This window comes from Schistocerca nitens, chromosome 3 (genome assembly GCF_023898315.1).
Source record: "Schistocerca nitens isolate TAMUIC-IGC-003100 chromosome 3, iqSchNite1.1, whole genome shotgun sequence".
NCBI classification, from domain to species: domain Eukaryota; kingdom Metazoa; phylum Arthropoda; class Insecta; order Orthoptera; family Acrididae; genus Schistocerca; species Schistocerca nitens.
Window position 1 is genome coordinate 927,485,552 of NC_064616.1, and position 22,893 is coordinate 927,508,444.

Genomic DNA, 22,893 nt, shown 5'->3' on the forward strand with positions numbered 1-22,893 from the left:
AAGCTAGCTGCACAAGGTAGAGTTCTACCAGCCAAAGAAAGTACCTAAGTAAAATTTTAGGTTCAATTCATAAGTCAAAATCGACCCCAAGTTTCGATCTTCATTCAGGTAGAATGATGTAGTCATTTGAAAAAAATATGAACATTTTTGACACATCTCATACAATGAGTGTGCACTGTGGCCCTTCACAGACCTTGTCACAGTTCCACTAACAGCCAATTGTACAAAACATTTGGCCTTATATTACCACAAGACCTCAAATCAAACTGAATTCAGAAATTTGCATTGTATAAACGTTAATCTCTGATCATATCACCGTGAAGTAGGATCAACTTTGACTGGCAAAATTTCAACAATCGAATCTAGTTCAACTGTAATGAGTCCGTGGCCTGGTGGCATTAGAAAATAATGCTTTTGTCTTGAGCAAATGTGAGTTTAAAATGTGTAAATAATAAAGAAGTTCTTACTATCACAAAAACTGTTAAGTAGTGAGTGTAAGTTTAGATTAAAAAATTCTTGGGTGCCAACTGCATGCACATTGATGAATAAGACAAGTAGGAAGCACATCTAAATCAGTCTGTAATTATCAGGTGATGGCTCAGTGGTTGTGTACTGGAATACACTTATGTAATGTCTTGACCACACTTTAATTTTTCATCAACCTTATGCACTTCGATTTTCCATCATTTTCAAAGGTAGTGCTGACATAGCACTGCCTTTGAAAATGACAAAGTTGAAACGTGTAAGATTGGTGAAAAATAAAAGTGTGATCAAGACGAATGTAAAGTTGTTAAAAATGCATCCAGATAACTGTGTCGTCTCACAACATTTTCATGCAAATTGCAGCTGGTACTGGAATACACCAAGCACATTTAGAAGGATGAAGGTTGCAGTAGTTACTCAGAGATGAAGAAGCTTGCACAGGACAGAGTAGCATGGAGAGCTGCATCAAACCAGTCTCTGGACTGAAGACCACCACCATCATAACAACAACAAGAACAACAACAACAACTGGAATACAGTATAGAGGACGTCGGCTTCAGTGATCGCAGATTCATTTACAGATTTTATGTCTTCAATTGATTCAAACCAATTTCAGTTTTAGGAATTTCTTTTCCACTTGACACTTCTTTCACCTCTGGCAATGTTTGTGCAGAATGGTGAGTTGTTTTAGTTTAGGACTCAAGTGTAAAACTAAATCATGCAGCAGTTATAACAGATGCAGCATCTGACTTGCACAATACAATACAGTTGTTATTGCATCGAATGGGGAGCCTGAAAAGGGCAACATGATCTGATAGGAGAGGAGTCTATGAAGAAATTCCAGTACTAACAGAAAATTTAGCTAACAAGAGTAACAATGCAGTGAGGGCAGCATATACTAACAATGTATTTATATATAAACAGTTACAAAATTGGAATCAATTTACAAAGTGTCAGTTTGAAAGCCCTATTTTCTTTCCATTTATTTTAGTTCCGGTTCTTTAATTTCTCTATCTACTTTCAGTGTTACCATTCTTATTTCATGTTCCCCAAGTAACACTTTTATTTTATACACCTGCTCGAGGGAATGTAATCTTCTTTCATAAAATTGGTATTTCACATCAAGAATACTTTCAGTTATTTTCATTTTTAGGATGTGATTCTGACTCTGTAGATTACATAACAGACTCCTAGATTCTGTGTTGCACATCTGCCTGTAAATACAGGTTATTTTTAGTTAAAAATGTGTGATGTATTGCTGTCACAGGTAACTTACTCTATCATTCTTACCGAATCAACATAAACACCCTCTCCTTCATCTTCATTGTCATCAATGAGAAGAACACTATATTAATTTGAAGTTAACAGTCACCTGCTCATTTACTAATGTGAATGAACTGCAACCTTCAGTGTTAATTAAATATGAATTAGAACAAAAAATGAACAGGAATACAATGAATGATATTATAAACTATCTACTACACAGATAATTCATTTCAAAAAATTTATCTGAGCGTAGTTACCACTTCTGCTTATTAACAGACCCTCTCCAATTCTGTTTGTACTTGGAACATGCATGAGATGCTGCAGCTTTAGATTTATCATGATTACCTACATTGTTCCACAAAACTGCTTGATTCATTTAACAAAGTTACAGTAATTGCTTCCATGTTCTTTTGAAAGTGAATTAGTGCTTCGTCTACAATGAAAATAAGAATATAAAACACAAGGAACAGTCTCAATATAATTCTCTGCCTTATTTGAGAGGCTTTTCACATTTTCAGGTATTAAACAGCTAGGTCACCAGCATTGTAGAGGAACAGTACATGAGAAATAAAGAATAAGAAAATCCACTGTCTGGAATAGCTTCATGCACTTGTCCATAAGCTCAACCAAAAGTCTTTATCTACTGCACTCAAATTTTTGCATCATCAGCTATCAATTTAATAGTAACATTTCATATATTCAAGATGTTATCTTTACAGAAGATCTCAAAGAACACGGATCTATTTCAACGAAATGTTTATCAAATTTGATGTACAGAGGCATATTATATCACGAAACAATTATGAAGGTAAATAAAAACTGGAGGAAGACATGCTGATTTCTGATGAAATGGAAGTCATTTATTACAAACTATATTACACATTCAAAACAACACTGTTGTGTTTTTAGTTATGTCCAACAGATGCATACTTTACCAAAAATGTTACATATAGATATTTACTTATTGTATGATGGTGGTTAGGAGTTTGTATGAAGCCAAAAAATAATCATACTAGAACTAATAACTAATGGGAGAACTCCCACAATTACGATAAAGAATGGCTTATTCACAGCCTACAACTTTATTTCAGAATGAAACGGTCACCTTTTAAGAGATCATGTCTGGGAGTAGGAAAGCATCTATGAAGCCTTGGGAAACTACTAAAGAGGTAACAGCAGGATGAAGAAACACGCATATGAGAGATGCTAGAGCACTGAAGATAAGGTTTTACATATAAGAGTCACACATCAGTAAAAACATTCAATGCAGAATGAAAGTTTCTTTCCACACAATATAATGGATGCTAGCCAGTAAAAGGAATACAATGATATTTTTTTTATTACGTGATAACATACAGCCATGGAATGCCAACCATCCACCACAGAAAAACAGAACAGAGAATAATATCATAATGACTACTTGAAAATTGTGTCTAATCCTGAAATGGTCTCATCAAATTCTATATTTTATCACTTACCTTGAGACTCGAGTGTTCTGCTCTCAAGTTTGTGAGTGAACGTGACTCTGCCTTGAGACGATCACACTCTCTTTGTAGAGCTTGTGCATCTGACTCCCGCTGACCATACATCTCGCGCAATGAGCGTACCTCCGATCGTAGATCACGCTGTGCTCCCCTAAGTGATTCTCGTTCCATTGCCATTTTATCAAATTGTTCCGAAAGATGTTCATGCAATGTCTGCAATGTCACTTGGTCCCGTATCAGTTGTTCATGTAGCTCTTGTTGTACTCCACGTTCCTTTACCATCTATAATGCACAATTACAAGCACATTGACTTACAAACATTAGTTAATTACTACTAAAATCAATATATAATACACTAACAAACAACACAGTAAAGAAGGTGATTAATTTTGTATTAAAGGGAAGGAAGAACACAGGAGCTTTACCGACAATCATTCTTCCCAAGCATCATTTGGGAATGGAACACAGAAGGGGGAAAAAATAATGGTGCCAGAAGTACTCTCCACTGCACACAGTGAGGTGGACTCCATAGCATGGATGTAGATGTATGGGAGGGACAGCAAGATGATAAGAAGAGAAGGGAAAAGGGGAGGTAGAGGTGGATGGAAAGGAGAAAGGGGGTTGGGAATAGGAGCACACTTGTGGAATGAGAAAAGGAGAAAAGGAAACCTGAAACAGGGCAGGAGCTAGTGCATTGTGGATGAGGGAGAAGAAAGAAACAGGAGTGGGGCTTAGAAGGTGATGGAGAAGGAGGCTCATAGGGGTTCAAAGGAGTGTCAGATGTGGGAGGGGTTTGCCAAGGGGGCGGGTGATAGATTTGTAGAGGGGCAGGGTGAGGAGACGTGAGACATGGTGAGAGGATGAGGGAGATGTGGTGGGTGAGTGAGACATTGAAAGGAAGAGGCAAAGGGAAGGGGTAAAATTATATCCACCCTCCAAACTAGATTACTTTTGATTTACTGCAGGGAAGTGTGCTGTTTTGAAATTTCCTGGCAGATTAAAACTGTGCAACAGACCATGATTCAGTGTCAGGATCCAAAACCTCACCCTTCACAAACAATCCCCTTACCAAATTAGCAATACAGGTACTATTTACAAGCCATCCACACAGCTTCATTTCTGCCAATCTCTCTCTCCCACATTCTAAATTTCATAGAAGCTCTCCTGCATACCTTGTCAACCTAGCACTCCTGGAAGAAAGGGTTTCGCAAAGAAGTGGCTTAGCCGTAGTCTGTTTCCAGAATGAAACTCCGAGACCACTGCTCATGAAACAAAAGGTTCCAAGTTTGAGTCCCAGTCTGACATAACATTTTAATCTGTCCAAAAGTTTCAGTGTAAAGGTTGTCCCCTGTCATATTCTATGTGGTATTCAGTCATTGTTGACTATGGAGTTTGAAACTGGAGCATCCCTATAATGATTTATAAGTGAGCCTTAGGGCAAACTGAAGCTATGAGCAATTGCATTCTGGGGCAGTTGCTGTTCTTCCACGATCAGTTGTTTTAAAAAACTCTGAGATGGGTCTTATGATTTAGCAACAAACACTGGCAAATAAAATGTGTGTCACTTTTAGATGGAAGACGATTATCAATGAATCTACTAGTACATTCAGTGCACACTTGGTAGGGGGTAGGAGACTGTTTCTCAGATCTTCATTTCCAGAATGTCTGTAATCAGTGGCTATCACACTGTTTACTCCAGGAAAAGTTTTCACAGTGTTTCCAGTTCTGTCAGCAGATGTTTATTAAGATTTAACGCAATTCTTACACATCGTTACCCATACTGTCTTATGTGATGAAATATGGCTACAATAATTTGGTCACAATGATGTGATCACACTTGGAGAAGGTAAATGTGTAGCAACAATTACAGCAGTACGTCTACATTTTTCAACAAATCCTGAACAAGCAGCCAAAGGCAGGTTCATGAAGAATCTTGTTCCAAAACAAAATCATTCTTGATCACAAGGTGACGTGAATGGAATAATTTCTTAAGAGCCTTAAATCCAAACACTTTTACATCTGCTGTAATTCTGCTGGGCATATCAATGGTTTAATTCATAAAATTTTGCACGTCTAGTGAGGTCGCTAGGCGCAGCACAGAAGTATACATCTGTTGACACCAGGTCCCATGGGAAAACACTTGTGGCACATTTAAAGACAGCCAATTACTGCCACAACCTCACTTGTTGCAACCAGCAAACATTACAGCACACTCTTCAATATACCTATTGAAAATGACCCTGCACTATGTGATTTTCTCCTGGACGGTGACTTGGGCTTTGCTGTTATCAACCTACCATCGACACTTGGCTAGCATATGGACTTGCCTCTCTTAATCTAATGGAATATTGGCTTTGCTCACCATTCAACCGACAGTTGGGTATTCAGTGAACAAACCAATGGCATACTGGTGCACCAAGAGGACGGTTTGTAGTCGAGTGCTTCCCAGTCAAACCTAAAAACAGTGTTCTCATGCAGTAATGTGTGTATTTTACAAACTTACAGAGTATTGTGTTGGACAAGAGGTATCCACCTCCTGAAGTTTTCATTTTGTGTAATTGTAGAATTTCAGGTGCTATTATTTTCTATGATTTGTTAGCAAATAATTTATGCTTAATAAGATCTATGTTGTTGAAGAAGCAGACTTCTAAAAGCATCCCTTTGAAGCCCGTATTCTGTGAGATTTGTCTATCTTCCCATAAACAACAAAAACAGTCAGTGAATATACTTTCCATAGCCCACACATTCACTAACCTGTTCATGAGAATGCACCATGGCACACAGCTTAAAAAAGAGTAATTTGACAAAAAGAGGTGAAGGTCGTTTGTAGAAATGAGAGAATTTGCATTAGTGTTTCAAAACTTTGGACACTTATCTCTTTAATAGTTGAAAGAAGACAAAACTGCTGATATTAACAGTTAAAAAAACTCAAAGAGAAACAGCTAATACTCTTCAAAATTTTCACCTAATGAATGTTATCTTTTAAAGTTCCGTCACTTACACATATCTGAATTGTGACAATTACACCTAAATACAGTACATACCTCATCCTTTTCTGCAACTAGTTGTGAATTTGCAAGCTGCAATGCAGTGTGCTGTGCAGACAGCGAGGTAACTTGTGAACGTAGAGTTGCAAGTTCCACTTGAAGTGTTGCATTTTCTTCTTGAAGTACTGCCATTTCTTCTGGTGCACGATCACTGACACTTTCTCGTTCTCCACTACAATTATTTTTGCAGCCTTCAGTTTCTTTCAGCAAAAGTTCACGTACTGCTTCCTTAACATCACTGCTTGAGATGATTCTGCAGATAATTAATATGAATTTTGACAACTGAGGTTTGTTGTTGGTGTTACCTAAATATTCCATATTGCAGTTACTTCTTAGAGTAGTGACTCACATATCAAGTGCTGAATCAGCAGTGGTGAGACGATCAACTTCTATCCCCAATTTTTCAAGAGAAGCTCGTAACTGTTGATAGCCAAGTTTCTGCTGGACTAAATCTGCCTGCAGGGCTGACAATGTTTCTCTGTCAATAGCCGACCGACTTGCCAACTCCTGACTCTCTCTTTCTACCTCAAGTAACCTACATGATGTTGAAAATACACACACATTATTTTTGTTTTTAATATTGAGACTGGAAACTAAAAAATTTGCCTGTGTCAGTAGTAGATTAAATGACTCTATAACCCACGTTAAAAATCAGACTATGAGGCAAAACTAAGAGAAGACTTTGTTTTACATAAAGGGACACTGATGATGACAGCGTAAAATCACATTACAAATTATGTTGTAAATTTATAAGGAAATTCACCAGGGTGTCCATTTTAACTGAAGACAATGAAATATCATGAAAAGTACACATCAGATAAAAAAAAGTTATAATTCCAATTTGTTTGTCTTGGAGGGGGACATCCAATGATACCACACTTGAACCCCCCACCCCACCCTGTGTGTGGGTGGCGGGGAGCCAACTTTGAAATCTTCAAATTCTACAGCAAAATTTACATATGTCTTGTCTGAAGCATTTTCATTTTGCCACATATGGTGCTGTAATCAGAGGAATAGAAATGGGTACACTATCATAATTTACAACATGCTACTGAACCACCATTGAATATCCAATGGCATGTGTGACCCCATCTCCAGGCTGTATGGGTAGGATAGGCCAGTATTTCATAACTTCTAATTGGAAACCCCATTCGCAATGTTGTATTCCTCCAGCATATTGAACAGGGGACTACTCGACGCAACACTGTGGCTGTGGCTCGAGACAAACTCTACTCTACCTTTCCAACTACAGTAAATGTTCAAACATAGTACTGCCAACTTCAATACACTTAGTGATCTGGTTTCAAAATAACCATACACAGGACAAAAGGATATCTGCGAGAATGTCAGCACAAGCATTTCTGATGCAGTCGACCACATTCTCATGGCCTGTTGGCATTTGCTGGTACACCTTATCTTTTAAAATTCCTCATATAAAGAAATCTGGGATCTAGTGGACCAGTTAATAGGGCCATTCCTGCCAATCCGCCAACCAGTGTGAACACAGTTTAATACAGGGTGTTTCAAAAATGACCGGTATATTTGAAACGGCAATAAAAACTAAACGAGCAGCGATAGAAATACACCGTTTGTTGCAATATGCTTGGGACAACAGTACATTTTCAGGCGGACAAACTTTCGAAATTACAGTAGTTACAATTTTCAACAACAGATGGCGCTGCAAGTGATGTGAAAGATATAGAAGACAACGCAGTCTGTGGGTGCACCATTCTGTACGTCGTCTTTCTGCTGTAAGCGTGTGCTGTTCACAACGTGCAAGTGTGCTGTAGACAACATGGTTTATTCCTTAGAACAGAGGATTTTTCTGGTGTTGGAATTCCACCGCCTAGAACACAGTGTTGTTGCAACAAGACTAAGTTTTCAACGGAGGTTTAATGTAACCAAAGGACCGAAAAGCGATACAATAAAGGATCTGTTTGAAAAATTTCAACGGACTGGGAACGTGACGGATGAACGTGCTGGAAAGGTAGGGTGACCGCGTACGGCAACCACAGAGGGCAACGCGCAGCTAGTGCAGCAGGTGATCCAACAGCGGCCTCGGGTTTCCGTTCGCCGTGTTGCAGCTGCGGTCCAAATGACACCAACGTCCACGTATCGTCTCATGCGCCAGAGTTTACACCTCTATCCATACAAAATTCAAACGCGGCAACCCCTCAGCGCCGCTACCATTGCTGCATGAGAGACATTCGCTAACGATATAGTGCACAGGATTGATGACGGCGATATGCATGTGGGCAGCATTTGGTTTACTGACGAAGCTTATTTTTACCTGGACGGCTTTGTCAATAAACAGAACTGGCGCATATGGGGAACCGAAAAGCCCCATGTTGCAGTCCCATCGTCCCTGCATCCTCAAAAAGTACTGGTCTGGGCCGCCATGTCTTCCAAAGGAATCATTGGCCCATTTTTCAGATCCGAAACAATTACTGCATCACGCTATCTGGACATTCTTCGTGAATTTGTGGCGGTACAAACTGCCTTAGACGACACTGCGAACACCTCGTGGTTTATGCAAGATGGTGCCCGGCCACATTGCACGGCCGACGTCTTTAATTTCCTGAATGAATATTTCGATGATCGTGTGATTGCTTTGGGCTATCCGAAACATACAGGAGGCGGCGTGGATTGGCCTCCCTATTCGCCAGACATGAACCCCTGTGACTTCTTTCTGTGGGGACACTTGAAAGACCAGGTGTACCGCCAGAATCCAGAAACAATTGAACAGCTGAAGCAGTACATCTCATCTGCATGTGAAGCCATTCCGCCAGACACGTTGTCAAAGGTTTCGGGTAATTTCATTCAGAGACTACGCCATATTATTGCTACGCATGGTGGATATGTGGAAAATATCGTACTATAGAGTTTCCCAGACCGCAGCGCCATCTGTTGTTGAAAATTGTAACTACTGTAATTTCGAAAGTTCATCTGCCTGAAAATGTACTGTTGTCCCAAGCATATTGCAGTAAACGGTGTATTTCTATCGCTGCTCGTTTAGTTTTTATTGCCGTTTCAAATATACCGATCATTTTTGAAACACCCTGTACATCCCATGCTTCAATTATGTAATGCATTAGACAAGTGTCATGCTGAAACCACGTTGTTGAACATCCACAGCAACATCCTGCACTAGTACCACTAGCTCCTGTCCCAAAAACATTCAATATTCGCATCCAATCAACATGCCATCAACAGAAATACAGAGCAATGAAATTGTTCCCTGTGATGACATATCATACATTAACCAGCCAGCAATGTCAATGGTCACCTTGCCATAACCAGTGGGGATTGTCTACACTCCAGTAATGCATGTTATGCCAGTTAATGCTATCATGGTTTGTGAATGTAGACTCATCGGAAAATAGTACCTTGGCAAACAACATGAGGGTTGTTTGCATCTGTTGATGTACCTAATCACAAAATACCACCTGGTTATGGAATTCGGTGCTATGAAGTTCTCGATGCAGTGACACGTTGTACGGATGATACTTATGACAATGCAGTATTGTGACAATACTACTTAACACCATACCAGAATTGCAGTGTACTTGCCGGGCACTTATCCTTGGATTGTGGTGCACTGCCACTAGTACAGCTATTTCATTAGCTTCTCCTGTAACACATTTGCTTCATTTACTTTTGCCAGCCTGTATGCTGTCATCAGACATAAAGGCATTAACAACATTGTAAAAGGACGAATTAGAGTGAGCTTTCTCTGGAAAATGCTCAGCATACAAGGCAACAGCAGTCTCACCAATTCCCCTCCATTCTCCGTGTATCAGGATCATTTCAATTTTTTCTTCTGTGGTTGCAACATTTATCATCCACTTGCACATCTGTTCTCCAAATGATAGGTTGGCGTGGAGGCAATAAATGCTATGCAAGTATTGTAATGTTTAGAACCGCTATCTGTTCTACATCTGCATGATACGTGAGCTCTGGTCACAATGTACTGCCTGTTATGTCGTAGTTCGCTCAATGACAATGGTGGCATGTCGAGTAGTCTGGTGTTCGAATACAACATCATGAATGGGGTTTCCAATTACAAGTTATGAAATACTGGCCTATCCTACCCTCGCAGTTTGGAGGTGGGGTCTCACATGCCACTGAATATTCAAGGACCATCAAGTAGCATGTAGTAAATTATGATCATGTACCCATTTCTATTCCCCTGATTACAGTGCCAACTGAGGCCAAATGAATAAAAAAGGTTTCAGACAAAATGCATGTAGATTCTGTTATGGAATCGTAGCCCTCAATAAAAAACAGGGAGTCCCATTGAAGATTTCAAAGTTGCCGCGCCCTCCCCGCTACTCACACGCAGGGTGAAGGGCCGGGTCAAATGTGGTATCATTGGATATCCCTCTCCAAGACAAACAGACTGGAATTACCTCTACCACACACACACACACACACACACACACACACACACACACACACACACACACACACACACAAAGAAAGAAAAAATAAGCTAAGCTAGTGACAAATTAAAAACTTCATGGAACATATTAAAAATTAGACAGGAAATCTAAACCGAAGGAAGTAAGGAAATCCAAGATAAACTGCAAACTGTAGACAGTTTTAATAACTGAAGAAAATAATTCCTTAGTGAATAATTCCATATGAAAAGCAATAATTTTAATAAAATCTAACTATATCCTACATTTTAAAAAATTAATAAATAAAAAATTATCAATAACTTTCTCAGAAAAAAATGTTTTAATTTTATAATGAAATCAGCAATGAAATAACCAAGTGTTGTTAAACTGAGCATAGAAACACAATGAGCTCATGACAACCCATTGACTCCTCTCCACAAGATCCACAGAACATGATTTGTACAATTTAAACTTCTAAAAAAAACTGTCGAAAGTGATAATTGGTGACATGAAGAGTTTACTGGTTATGATTTTTTACATTGGAATTTTGTTTCTTTCTTCAATGTTGTAACTGAAAGAATGACAAAAGTTTCTTAAGGTACTGATGTCAGAAGGCCTCATATTTATCTGTCAAGTCTTCTTCTTACCAAATATCTGCATACTTCTAAACACAGATAGCATTTGCACCTTTGTACCCCACATACATATCTGTTGGTACAGTACGGAATATTTTACAAAGAGAATTGGTTATGATAATGTTTTGTGCAAGACGGGAGCCAAATTTGTTGAATGTTGACCAAAATCAAATGCAAAAGTAAGTTTCTCAACAATGTGTGGATTGTTTTAAAAAGAATCCAACATATTTTGTGTACTAATTTCTTACTGTGGATGAGATGTTCACTACTCCTAACCAGAAACGAAGTAGCAATAAAAAAAACATGAAGATTTCATTTGCCAAAATATTTAGAAAACACCACAACCTTTTCATGTGTTTTAAATATTTTTCTCCTTTATTGGTTTGGAAAGGGCAAGGAAATAACTGGTGAACATTATGCATGTCTTCTGAATCAACTGAAAAACAGTTATGAGCATTTCAATGAATAAAAACAACTTTCATCAGAACAATGCACCTGTCCACAGAAGTATTTTGGTAATGAGAAAACTGAGGGATCAGAAATATCACTCTTTGTAACATCCACCTTATTCAACAGATTTAGAGAACTGTGAGAACAGTGGATGGAAAAGATATGGAATCCAATGAAGAGATATTTTGCAGATCTTCCAGACACACTCTTCAAGGTCAGAATCCACACACTGGAAAATTAAATAAAGTTCACTGAAGAAATAGTGGGCTACATAAGAAAAAAGAAAAAATTGCAAAACTGAAATAATAATATTTTGACACAAAATACCCCTGTTAGGACCAATTTATTTAAAAACACACATTAATCTTCTTTTCCAATGTTTAATTAAATATTGTTACCTCATTATTTGTGATGATGCTTCTTCCAGATCTCTGGTGAGTCTCGTAACTTCTTTTCTTTGAGATTCAGCATCTGCTGCACATTGATCAAGTGCTTTGTCCTTTTCCTGCAAAGTTTCACTTCATATAGTTTCAAAATACAAATATAGTTTCAAAATATGATAAGACTGATAAATCACACAGTTCATGCAGACAAATATACATAGTTGCTTGAAATCCAGTAAATAAAAATGATTTCGAATGCATTTTTGAACACTCCACAAACAATAACTTTCCACTGTGTACATATAAAAACAGAAAATTCAAATTAATATGAGAACGAGTATGATAAAATATACACTTCACTCTGCAATGCTACAACATTTTGTCTGAATGCAAAACAACTGTTCTTGGTTAATGACATGTCTCTTACTACATTAAACTGTTATTTGTAATATTCTGGGCTCTTTAAATATATAGGAGTCAACAGTTCCAAGTAATGGGTTGAGTTTTGCAGATTACCGACTTTCGTACACAAAGTTATACTCTCGATAACAAAGTTCTTCATTATAAAAGATTTGCTCAAAAATTGACATCCTATATAAATACAGGGTGTTTCAAAAATGATCGGTATATTTGAAACGGCAATAAAAACTAAACGAGCAGCGATAGAAATACACCGTTTGTTGCAATATGCTTGGGACAACAGTACATTTTCAGGCAGATGAACTTTCGAAATTACAGTAGTTACAATTTTCAACAACAGATGGCGCTGCGGTCTGGGAAACTCTATAGTACGATATTTTCCACATATCCACCATGCGTAGCAATAATATGGCGTAGTCTCTGAATGAAATTACCCGAAACCTTTGACAACGTGTCTGGCGGAATGGCTTCACATGCAGATGAGATTTACTGCTTCAGCTGTTCAATTGTTTCTGGATTCTGGCGGTACACCTGGTCTTTCAAGTGTCCCCACAGAAAGAAGTCACAGGGGTTCATGTCTGGCGAATAGGGAGGCCAATCCACGCCGCCTCCTGTATGTTTCGGATAGCCCAAAGCAATCACACGATCATCGAAATATTCATTCAGGAAACTAAAGACGTCGGCCGTGCAATGTGGCCGGGCACCATCTTGCATAAACCACGAGGTGTTCGCAGTGTCGTCTAAGGCAGTTTGTACCGCCACAAATTCTCGAAGAATGTCCAGATAGCGTGATGCAGTAATCGTTTCGGATCTGGAAAATGGGCCAATGATTCCTTTGGAAGACATGGCGGCCCAGACCAGTACTTTTTGAGGATGCAGGGACGATGGGACTGCAACATGGGGCTTTTCGGTTCCCCATATGCGCCAGTTCTGTTTATTGACAAAGCCATCCAGGTAAAAATAAGCTTCGTCAGTAAACCAAATGCTGCCCACATGCATATCGCCGTCATCAATCCTGTGCACTATATCGTTAGCGAATGTCTCTCGTGCAGCAATGGTAGCGGCGTTGAGGGGTTGCCGCGTTTGAATTTTGTATGGATAGAGGTGTAAACTCTGGCGCATGAGACGATACGTGGACGTTGGTGTCATTTGGACCGCAGCTGCAACACGGCGAACGGAAACCCGAGGCCGCTGTTGGATCACCTGCTGCACTAGCTGCGCGTTGCCCTCTGTGGTTGCCGTACGCGGTCGCCCTACCTTTCCAGCACGTTCATCCGTCACGTTCCCAGTCCGTTGAAATTTTTCAAACAGATCCTTTATTGTATCGCTTTTCGGTCCTTTGGTTACATTAAACCTCCGTTGAAAACTTAGTCTTGTTGCAACAACACTGTGTTCTAGGCGGTGGAATTCCAACACCAGAAAAATCCTCTGTTCTAAGGAATAAACCATGTTGTCTACAGCACACTTGCACGTTGTGAACAGCACACGCTTACAGCAGAAAGACGACGTACAGAATGGTGCACCCACAGACTGCGTTGTCTTCTATATCTTTCACATCACTTGCAGCGCCATCTGTTGTTGAAAATTGTAACTACTGTAATTTCGAAAGTTTGTCCGCCTGAAAATGTACTGTTGTCCCAAGCATATTGCAACAAACGGTGTATTTCTATCGCTGCTCGTTTAGTTTTTATTGCCGTTTCAAATATACCGGTCATTTTTGAAACACCCTGTATATTACTGTACTGTATACTGCTGCTTCTTTATCTTTCACCATTACCTATTCCAAATCAAACATATGACGAACAGAAAGACTCACCTTTCAGCCCGTGTATATAAGCACACAGCTTATTTACAACCAATGCCCAATGTTATATGCAATTTGCAAACATCACACAAGGAGAGTCATGTCTCCTCATTCAAGTTTCCTCGATATAAATACACATGAAATTGGTAACCAGAAACTAGCCTCCACTGTGAGTACTTTATTATTATTCTACCAAACTGCAAGGCAGTTTTCTTAATCACTGCACTCATATCTTGGAAGATAAGTGTGAGTAGTACAATGTGGAAAAAGAAATCTAACAAAAAATATTATACTTTTTTTTTTTTTTTTTAAGTATGTGTTAGCAACTTGGGTAAAGAAATTGGTGGTCCGTTTAGTGTTTCTATTTCTGCAGGGTTCAAAGGAAAAAAAATGTGAACTGAACTGGTAGTAAAATGTCCAATAACTTTCCACTATTTTCTAACACACAACACACTAATTCTCTGAGTCACTCATCTGACAGGACCTGCCAAAAGCATAAACCCACTCTTTTCTGACATATTTAATGTAAATCTGTTTCAGGAGAATTCAATTTTGACCACATATTACACCTCACCAATCATGGAAATACCACACAAAAATAAAATAACATTTAATTGGAATACATAAAAAAACTGAAAAAACTGCATTTTTGCTCCCTTTTTCTCCATAGTAATAATTGCTAATAAAGTGCAAAACATTTGAAAACTAAAATTTTAGAGCAATTGTCAGAAATGCTGTGGAATTCATTACAGTTCCTGAGTTTAACATTCAACATACCTCCAGTAGATCTCTGAGTTTTGCAACTTCCTTTGCCCATGTCTGAGATTCTTTCTCACTTGTCTCTGCTCTTTCTGTGGCACTTTTGGCTTCTAATATGTGTTTATCACACAGTAATGCTTGCTTACTTGCATCAGCTAGTTTCTCTTCCATTGATTCTAAGAGTTTCTGTTGTCCCTCCAGACGTTCTTTACAACTTTCCAGCTGATCCAGTAATTGTTTCTTTTCAGACGACAAACTTTCTACAGCCTTCTCGAGTTCCTCAACTTTCGCACGTTCTGCCTGCATGAAAAAGAAAATAATTTAAAGGGTTATTTTATACTAAATCCACACAAAAAAATAATTTAACAAAATATGGGAATTAAAGAGCCTGTAAAAAGTATCAAACTTCTGAACATGAAATACATGAATTCAAGACTAACAACTTTTCTTTTTGGAAAGCACATTCAGACTCTACTGCTGAATAACTCATATATTATACAGCAAGTAAAACAAAATTTGGAATTTATAATAATGCCACTATAAAGAATGTTAGAGCATTTTCCAAAAGTTGTACACTGCTGGAAATGCATGAGATTGTTCCAGTGTTCTATAAAATATTTGTGCTCCCTTGTCAGCCACAAATCACACATTCATACAAAGCAGCATGCATATATGTCAGTAGGTGTGGGATCTCCTCCCCAACCCCTGCATAGATTTCAATCAAATGCATCACACAAACAACACACTTCATAAGTATCAGCACTGTCTGTTTATAACCTCCTACCTCCAATAGAAGTGGAGATATGGGCAAAAACAAGTTTGTTTTTTTCCCAGCACAACATGTAGGCTGCCCTGAATGACACGCATGTTGTGAGAGTAGTATCAGCCTGCTTTATCGACCTGTTTTGTTGAAGCTACACATGTGGATGGGCATGGCTGGGGGACGGCTGAGATAGATAGAGGAGGGGATGCATTGAGAGAGGGAGAAGGGGAGAGGATGGAAACAAATATGAGGGAGGAGGTGATGGACAGAAAAAAGGGGAGAAGGATATGGGCAGGGAGAGAGAGGGGGGGATGAGGATATGGGCAGGGAGAGAGAGGGGGGATGAGGATATGGGCAGGGAGAGAGAGGGGGGATGAGGAGATGGGCAGAGAGAGAGAGAGAGAGAGAGAGAGAGAGAGAGAGAGAGAGAGAGAGAGGGGGGGGGGGGGGGGGAGATGAGGAGATGGGCAGAGAGAGAAGGGGGGATGAGGAGATGGGCGGAGGTGTAGATAGACAAAGAGGGGAAAGGTGATCAATGGGAGAGAGGGGGAGAGCAGATGGACAGAGAGAAGAGGTAAGAGGAGATGGGCAGTGGCGGGGAGGAAGAAATGGGCAAGGGGGGGGGGGGGAGGGTTGGAAAAGATTATATGGATAAGTTGGACAGGGGGCCAGGACGATATGGACAGACAGGGGCAAGGGGCAAGGGGCAAGGGGCAAGGAGGAGATGGACAGACAGAGGGGACAAGGAGATGGTCAGAGAGAGGGGAGAAAGAGATGTTCAGAGGGCGATGAGGAGAAGGGATGGCAGAGAGATGGGAGTAGGCAATGGACAGACAGGGGGGAGGACGAGATGAACAGAGAGGTGTGAGAAAGAGATGGTCATATGGTCATACATAGCAGGAGGATGAGATAGACAGAGATAAGAGAGATGGAAAGGAGGACACAGACAGAGAGACAGTGGAGGGGGAGATGGACAGAGAGATAGGGTGGGGGTGAGGATGGACAGAGGAAGGGGACAAGCGGGAATGGATAGGACAAGGGTGGACAAAGAGAGAGGGGGAAAGCAGGAAGTGTACATGGAGAGGAGGAAGAGGAGATGGGGGGGGAGGGAGGGAGGGAGGGGGTGGGTGAGGAAGAGGAGATGGAGGGAGGGAGGGAGGGAGGGAGGGGGTGAGGCAGAGAGAGAGAGGGGGGGGCAGTGAGGAAGGGATGGGCGGAGATAGAGAGGCAGTGAGGCAGGGATGGGCGGAGATAGAGAGGCGGTGAGGCAGGGATGGGCGGAGATAGAGAGGCGGTGAGGCAGGGATGAGCAGAGATAGAGAGGGGGGGTGAGGCAGGGATGGGCAGAGATAGAGAGGGGGGTGAGGCAGGGATGGGCAGAGATAAAGAGGGGGGTGAGGCAGGGATGGGCAGAGATAAAGAGGGGGGTGAGGCAGGGACGGGCAGAGATAAAGAGGGGGGTGAGGCAGGGACGGGCAGAGAGGGGGGGTGGGGCAGAGAGTGGGGTGGGGCAGAGAGGGGGGTGGGGCAGAGAGGGGGGTGGGGCAGAGAGGGGGGGTGGGGCAGAGAGGGGGGGTGGGGCAGAGAGGGGGGGTGGGGCAGAGAGAGGGGGTGGGGCAGAGAGGGGGGGCAGAGAGGGGGGTGAGGGAGGGAGAGAGAGGGGGGGAGGGGAGAGGGAGAGGGAAGGAGGGAGGGAGGGAGGGAGGGAAGGGGGTGAGGCAGAGATGGCAGGGGGGCGTAGGGCAGGAGTAGATGGATAGGGAGAGCTGGGAAGGAGAAGGATAGGGAGAAATGGGGCAGGTGAGGGATAGAGAGAGGGGGGTAGGGACCAAACAGCGACGTCATCGGTCCCATCCGATTAGGGAAGTATGGGGAAGGAAATTGGCCATGCCCATTCACAGGAACCATCATGGCATTTAGGGAAATCACAGAAAACCTGAAACAGGATGGCCAGACACAGGTTTCAACTGCCGTCCTGTTGAATGCAAGTCCAGTGTGCTAACCAATGCACCACCTTGCTCAGTAGGAGGCGATGAAATAGAGTGGGGAGGAGTTGGACAGATAGACATGGAAGGAGGAGATGGACAGAAACACGGACGCAGGAAGAGGTGGACATAGAGAAGTGGTAGGAAGAGAAGTGTGCAATATACGTGTTGAGCATGTGCGCAAGTGAAGCCATGGAGAAAAGGGTAGTATACCAGGTGTACCGGTATGAAATGAGCGTTAAGATACAAATGTGTCGATAGGGAACATTTGTTGTGAACAAGCCTTAATTTTTTTTTATTTGGTTAGTATGACATCTGTCAAAGATATTTAGTATACATCAAGTCATGGAACAAACATCATCATATGTTTTCATCGTGTTAACAATGTTGAATTTTGTACCAGAAAGTGATGATTTGTGGAAAGCATTAATTTTTTGTTTTCATTTGAAAAAAAGTGCTGCAGAGTCGCATCGAATGCTTGTCGAGGCATATGGTGATCATGCTCTATCAGAAGCAACATGCAAAAGATGGTTTCAATGGTTCAGAAATAATGATTTTGAGGTATAAAATGAATAACGTGGAAGACCACCAAAAAAGTTTGAAGACGCCGAATTGCAAGCAATATTGGATGAAGATGATACTTTGAGTCAGAAGCAAATGGCAGCAATGCTAAATGTTGCACAACAAACAATTTCTGACCGTTTGAAAGCTATGGGAAAGATCCAAAAGTGTGGAATATGGGTGCCACATGAATTGAATGAAACACAAATGGAAAACCAAAAAACCATTTGTCAAATTTTGCATCAAAGACATGCAAGAATATCAATTTTGCATCGAATTGTTACTGGCGATGAAAACTGGATTTATTTTAAGAATCCTAAATGGGAAAAATCATGGCTTAATCCGGGACAACCATCAACATCGACTGCAAAACCAGATCGATTCAGCAAGAAGACAACGCTCTGTGTTTGGTGGGATGAGAAAGGTGTGGTGTATCATGAGCTTCTAAAACCCAGTGAAACTATGAATACTAATCGCTACAAGCAACAAATGATCAATTTGAACTATGCATTGATCGAAAAAAGACCAGAATTGGCCAGAAGACATGGAAAAGTAATTTTCTTACACGACAATGCACCTGCAAACAAAGCAAAACTGTTTCAGGATACAATCAAAACACTTGGCTGGGAGCTGCTACCCGATCCGCCATATTCACCAGACTTGGCCCCTTCCGACTACCATTTGTTTTCATCAATGGGACATGCATTGGCTGAGAAACACTTCGATTCCTACGAATAAGTCAAAAATTGGGTGTCTGATTCGTTTGCTTCAAAAGACAAACATTTATATTGGTGTGGTGTCCACAAATTGCCAGAAAGGTGGTCAAAATGTATAGGAAGCAATGGTCAGTACTTTGAATAAAATGTTTTTATTTTTCAATTCAAAATTAGTGTTTCATTTTGACAAAAAAACACTCATTTCATACCAGTACACCTGGTATATATTAGCAGCACGTATGTATGTATGTATGTCCTGGCTCTACTCCAGGGGGAGGAGAAGATGGATATGTAGAGGTGAGAGGATGAGGTCTACAGGGAGACAGGGTGACGAAGAAGAGGACAGAGAGGCAGGGCAGCAGAGGAAGAGATGTATGTAACATATGTTTTAAACACGTGTTGCAAGAATAACTACCACCTGCATAGTTCAGGAAAGCTGGTGGTGGAGGAAAGGGTCCAGATGGCCCAGGTTGTGAAGCAGCCATTGAAATCGTGCATGTTGGGCCCAGCTGCATCTTCTGCCACCAGGTGGTCAACTTTGCGGTTTGGTGGTGGCCTTTCATTCTGGTACAGCTGGTTGGTTGTCACATAGAAATAAAAAGCTGTGCAGTGACTGCAGCCAACTTGGCTGCTTTCATAGGTGGCCCTCCCTCTGATGGGGTAGGATAAGTCTGTGACGGAACTGGAGTAGGAAGTGCTGGGTGGGTGGATTGCACAGCTCTTGCACCAGGGTCTTCTGCAGGAATATGATCATTACGGCAATCACTGCACAGCTGTCCTCCAGAATGAATGATGAATGATGAATGACCACCGCCAAACTGTGGCCAAAAATAAAGCTGACCATCTGGTGGCACAACATGCATTTTGGCACAACATGCTCAATTTCAATGGGTGCTTCACACAACACAAGCCATCTGCATCCTTCCCTCCACCACCAGTTTTTCTGAACTATGCAGATGGCAGTTATCCCTCCACCACTCACCGTCCGGTGGCTTGCGGAGTATGGATGTAGATGTAGACATCCTTCACTCCTGTAACCCTCCTGGCTTCAATCTCAGTTAATCCACCGTCCCCACACCCTCTGTCCAACAGCTTCCCCTTCCTCTGTTGTATCACACCCACCCAGTTCTTGTATCCATGTCTCCTTTATCATGTGCTGTTCCCCACTGGCTCTGAAATCAGTGCCCATATGCCTAGTCCATCCACCTGCCATTCCTCCCTCCCACATTCCTAGTCAACAAACTGGCTGCCTCCTTCTGAGTCACTAGCTACTCACCACAAACCGTGTGTGTGTGTTTTGGGGGGCAGGAGGGGGGGGGGGGGGGGGGAGGGGGCAGCTTGCTCTAGCTCGAGAAACGATTTATTCCAAAAATCTAACAAGTCTTTTTTTCTTTCTCGTGAGGTCACTGTTGATCACTCAATGCTTTTCAGTGAGTGGTTTCCTTTACTCTTAAATTATTTACATTTTACCAGAAATTTACTATTAAAATTTTCAGAGTATTTATAGTTAATTGTTGTGTTAGCAGTCATCTTGGACTGCATCACCACCTGGTGTCCAGGTTGTCAAAGAGAATACATGGATGAGAAGAGAGATAGATCAGCCATGTCCTATTCAAAGGCACCACCTTGATATCAACTTAACCATACCAAATAAAGACAACAGGAAGCTTGAATGTGGATTGGGATATGGGGATTTGAAAATGTGACTCTAATCAGTTGCTATGACACCTAGACTGCATCATTTTCATAGTTTAAGCAGGTGGCCAACAGACTCTACAAAGTACAGGTATTTACCCATATTTCACTAAAGTTATTTCACATCCTTTATCCATAATTTTCTTCCTACAGTTGTTAGTTTTAAAAGTATTTAAAAATGTCACACCTATTGGCATTCAATCTATTATTCCAACATACAGGGGTTGGAACTTTAATAGTGGCAACTATTTATTTACAGCTCGTACAAAATAGATACATGTTTCAAAGTTTTACTGACCTTCAAAGTAGTCACCAGCATTGTGTACAACCCATTGCCAGTGATGTGGAAGTTGTAGGATACTCTTAGCAGTGCCAGTTGTGTGGACAGTTCAAGCGGCGCGGTCTATTGCCCGATGACTTTGTAGCAGTTCTGAAGCGCATACCGTGAAGTGTTTCCTTCGGTTTAGAAATCGAGTTGAACTCACAAGGGTGTAAGTCAGGGGAGTGCAGCAAGCACGTACAGTGCAATCTGTTACTGATTTGTTTGACTGATGGGGCTGCCAAGCGCTATACCACCTACTGCACTCCCCTTACTTAAGCCCTAGTCAGTTCAATTCGATTTCTAAACTGAAGGAAACACTTCACAGCATTCGCTTCGGAACTGCTACAAATTCGTCGGGCAACAGACTGCACCGCTAGAACTGTCAACACAACTGGAACTACTAAGAGCATCCTACGACTTCCACATCACTGGCAACGGGTTATACACAATGCTGGTGACTACTCTGAAGGTCAGTAAAACTTTGAAACATGTATCTATTTTGTACAAGCTGTAAATAAATAGTTGCTACTATTAAAGTTCCAACCCTCATATATTCTATACAAGACTGAGGACTAAACTATGATTCTACATATTTTTATCCAACCTTCCAATCCCAGTCATTTATGGGCATTATTAATCTTGATTACAGAGTTATTGCATAACTTTATTATTTATGCTGGTAGTCAACTAATACGACATTTTGGTTTTTCTCTGTCTGACTTCCATGAATGTACTTCCCTCTTTGGTGTGACTAATCAAAAGATCAAATAGTTTCAAACAGGATAGTTACAAAGACTCTGAAACATTTCAAAAAATCGTTACAGATAAATGCCCAAGAACAACATAATAAATGATACAGTACGTGAAAGATGACTCTCAAGATATATTTTACAATATTTATACATGTTATATGCGTCCATCCCACACCACATGGCACATATCTAATCAGTAGTCCAATTCTGCCCATATCCAACCCAGTATATCAGGAGTGACAGTAAGAACAGCTGCTGTGATGCTGTGTGGCATGTCTTTGAGGTTCTGCTGCAGATGCAGAACATAAATGCTATCCTTGTTATAACCACACAAGGAAAAAATCACAAGACATCAAACTGGCAACCATGGTAGCCATTAGTGCCGGGTCAGTGGCTACAATTTTTAGCAACTACAGTCAATGGCATCCCTGTCGACAATTTTTCAAACTAACTTGCTGGCACAACAAGCTTTGGCAGTTTGTCTTTCATGTCCTGCATTGTTTGTCACATTATGTTTAGCCATTAACCTACAATTTTTTTTTTAAAATTCTTCATTTAATTATACTTTCAGACAAAATTCAATGATCAACAGAGAGGCTCCTTTAACCACAAACTGCTGTTTTGCATCACAAATATAAAAAGTAGAACTTTTTTGCTCAAAGTTGTTAATTTCAGTAGCTCATTAAAGCAATTCACATACCGAAAGGTAATTATAAGGTACTGTTCCTACATAACCTGTAATAGAGCTTGAAATGAACGTAGTGTAAAATATGTAGAAAAACATTTAGATGTAAGAGGGGGCTTCAAGTCTCTAATATCCCCAATACAAACAAACTTATAGAATCTTCTTTTAATCGACACTGCCTTGACACTTCTTGAAATGAGGTGGTCAACATAATCACAAATACAGCAACAACAGCAATTAGTACAGTAAATAGTCCAACAAATGAAAATAACAGGAGAAAATT

General features: G+C 40.8%; 1 protein-coding gene across 3 annotated transcripts in view; it reads right to left on the minus strand.

Moving 5' to 3' along the window:
- The window catches only part of LOC126248998 (protein Daple), a 206,665-nt gene that overhangs the window by 72,321 nt on the left and 111,451 nt on the right, over positions 1 to 22,893 (minus strand). For all 3 annotated transcript variants that reach the window (XR_007545582.1, XM_049950577.1, XM_049950576.1), the window contains 5 exons: positions 15,150 to 15,431; positions 12,164 to 12,270; positions 6,630 to 6,815; positions 6,278 to 6,533; positions 3,228 to 3,515 (listed from right to left, as the gene is read on the minus strand). Coding sequence is in view for 2 of the 3 variants with exons in the window: in XM_049950577.1 (XP_049806534.1) it covers positions 3,228 to 3,515; positions 6,278 to 6,533; positions 6,630 to 6,815; positions 12,164 to 12,270; positions 15,150 to 15,431 (1,119 nt within the window). In the remaining variant the exon portion in view is untranslated. The remainder of the gene's footprint in view (positions 1 to 3,227; positions 3,516 to 6,277; positions 6,534 to 6,629; positions 6,816 to 12,163; positions 12,271 to 15,149; positions 15,432 to 22,893) is intronic.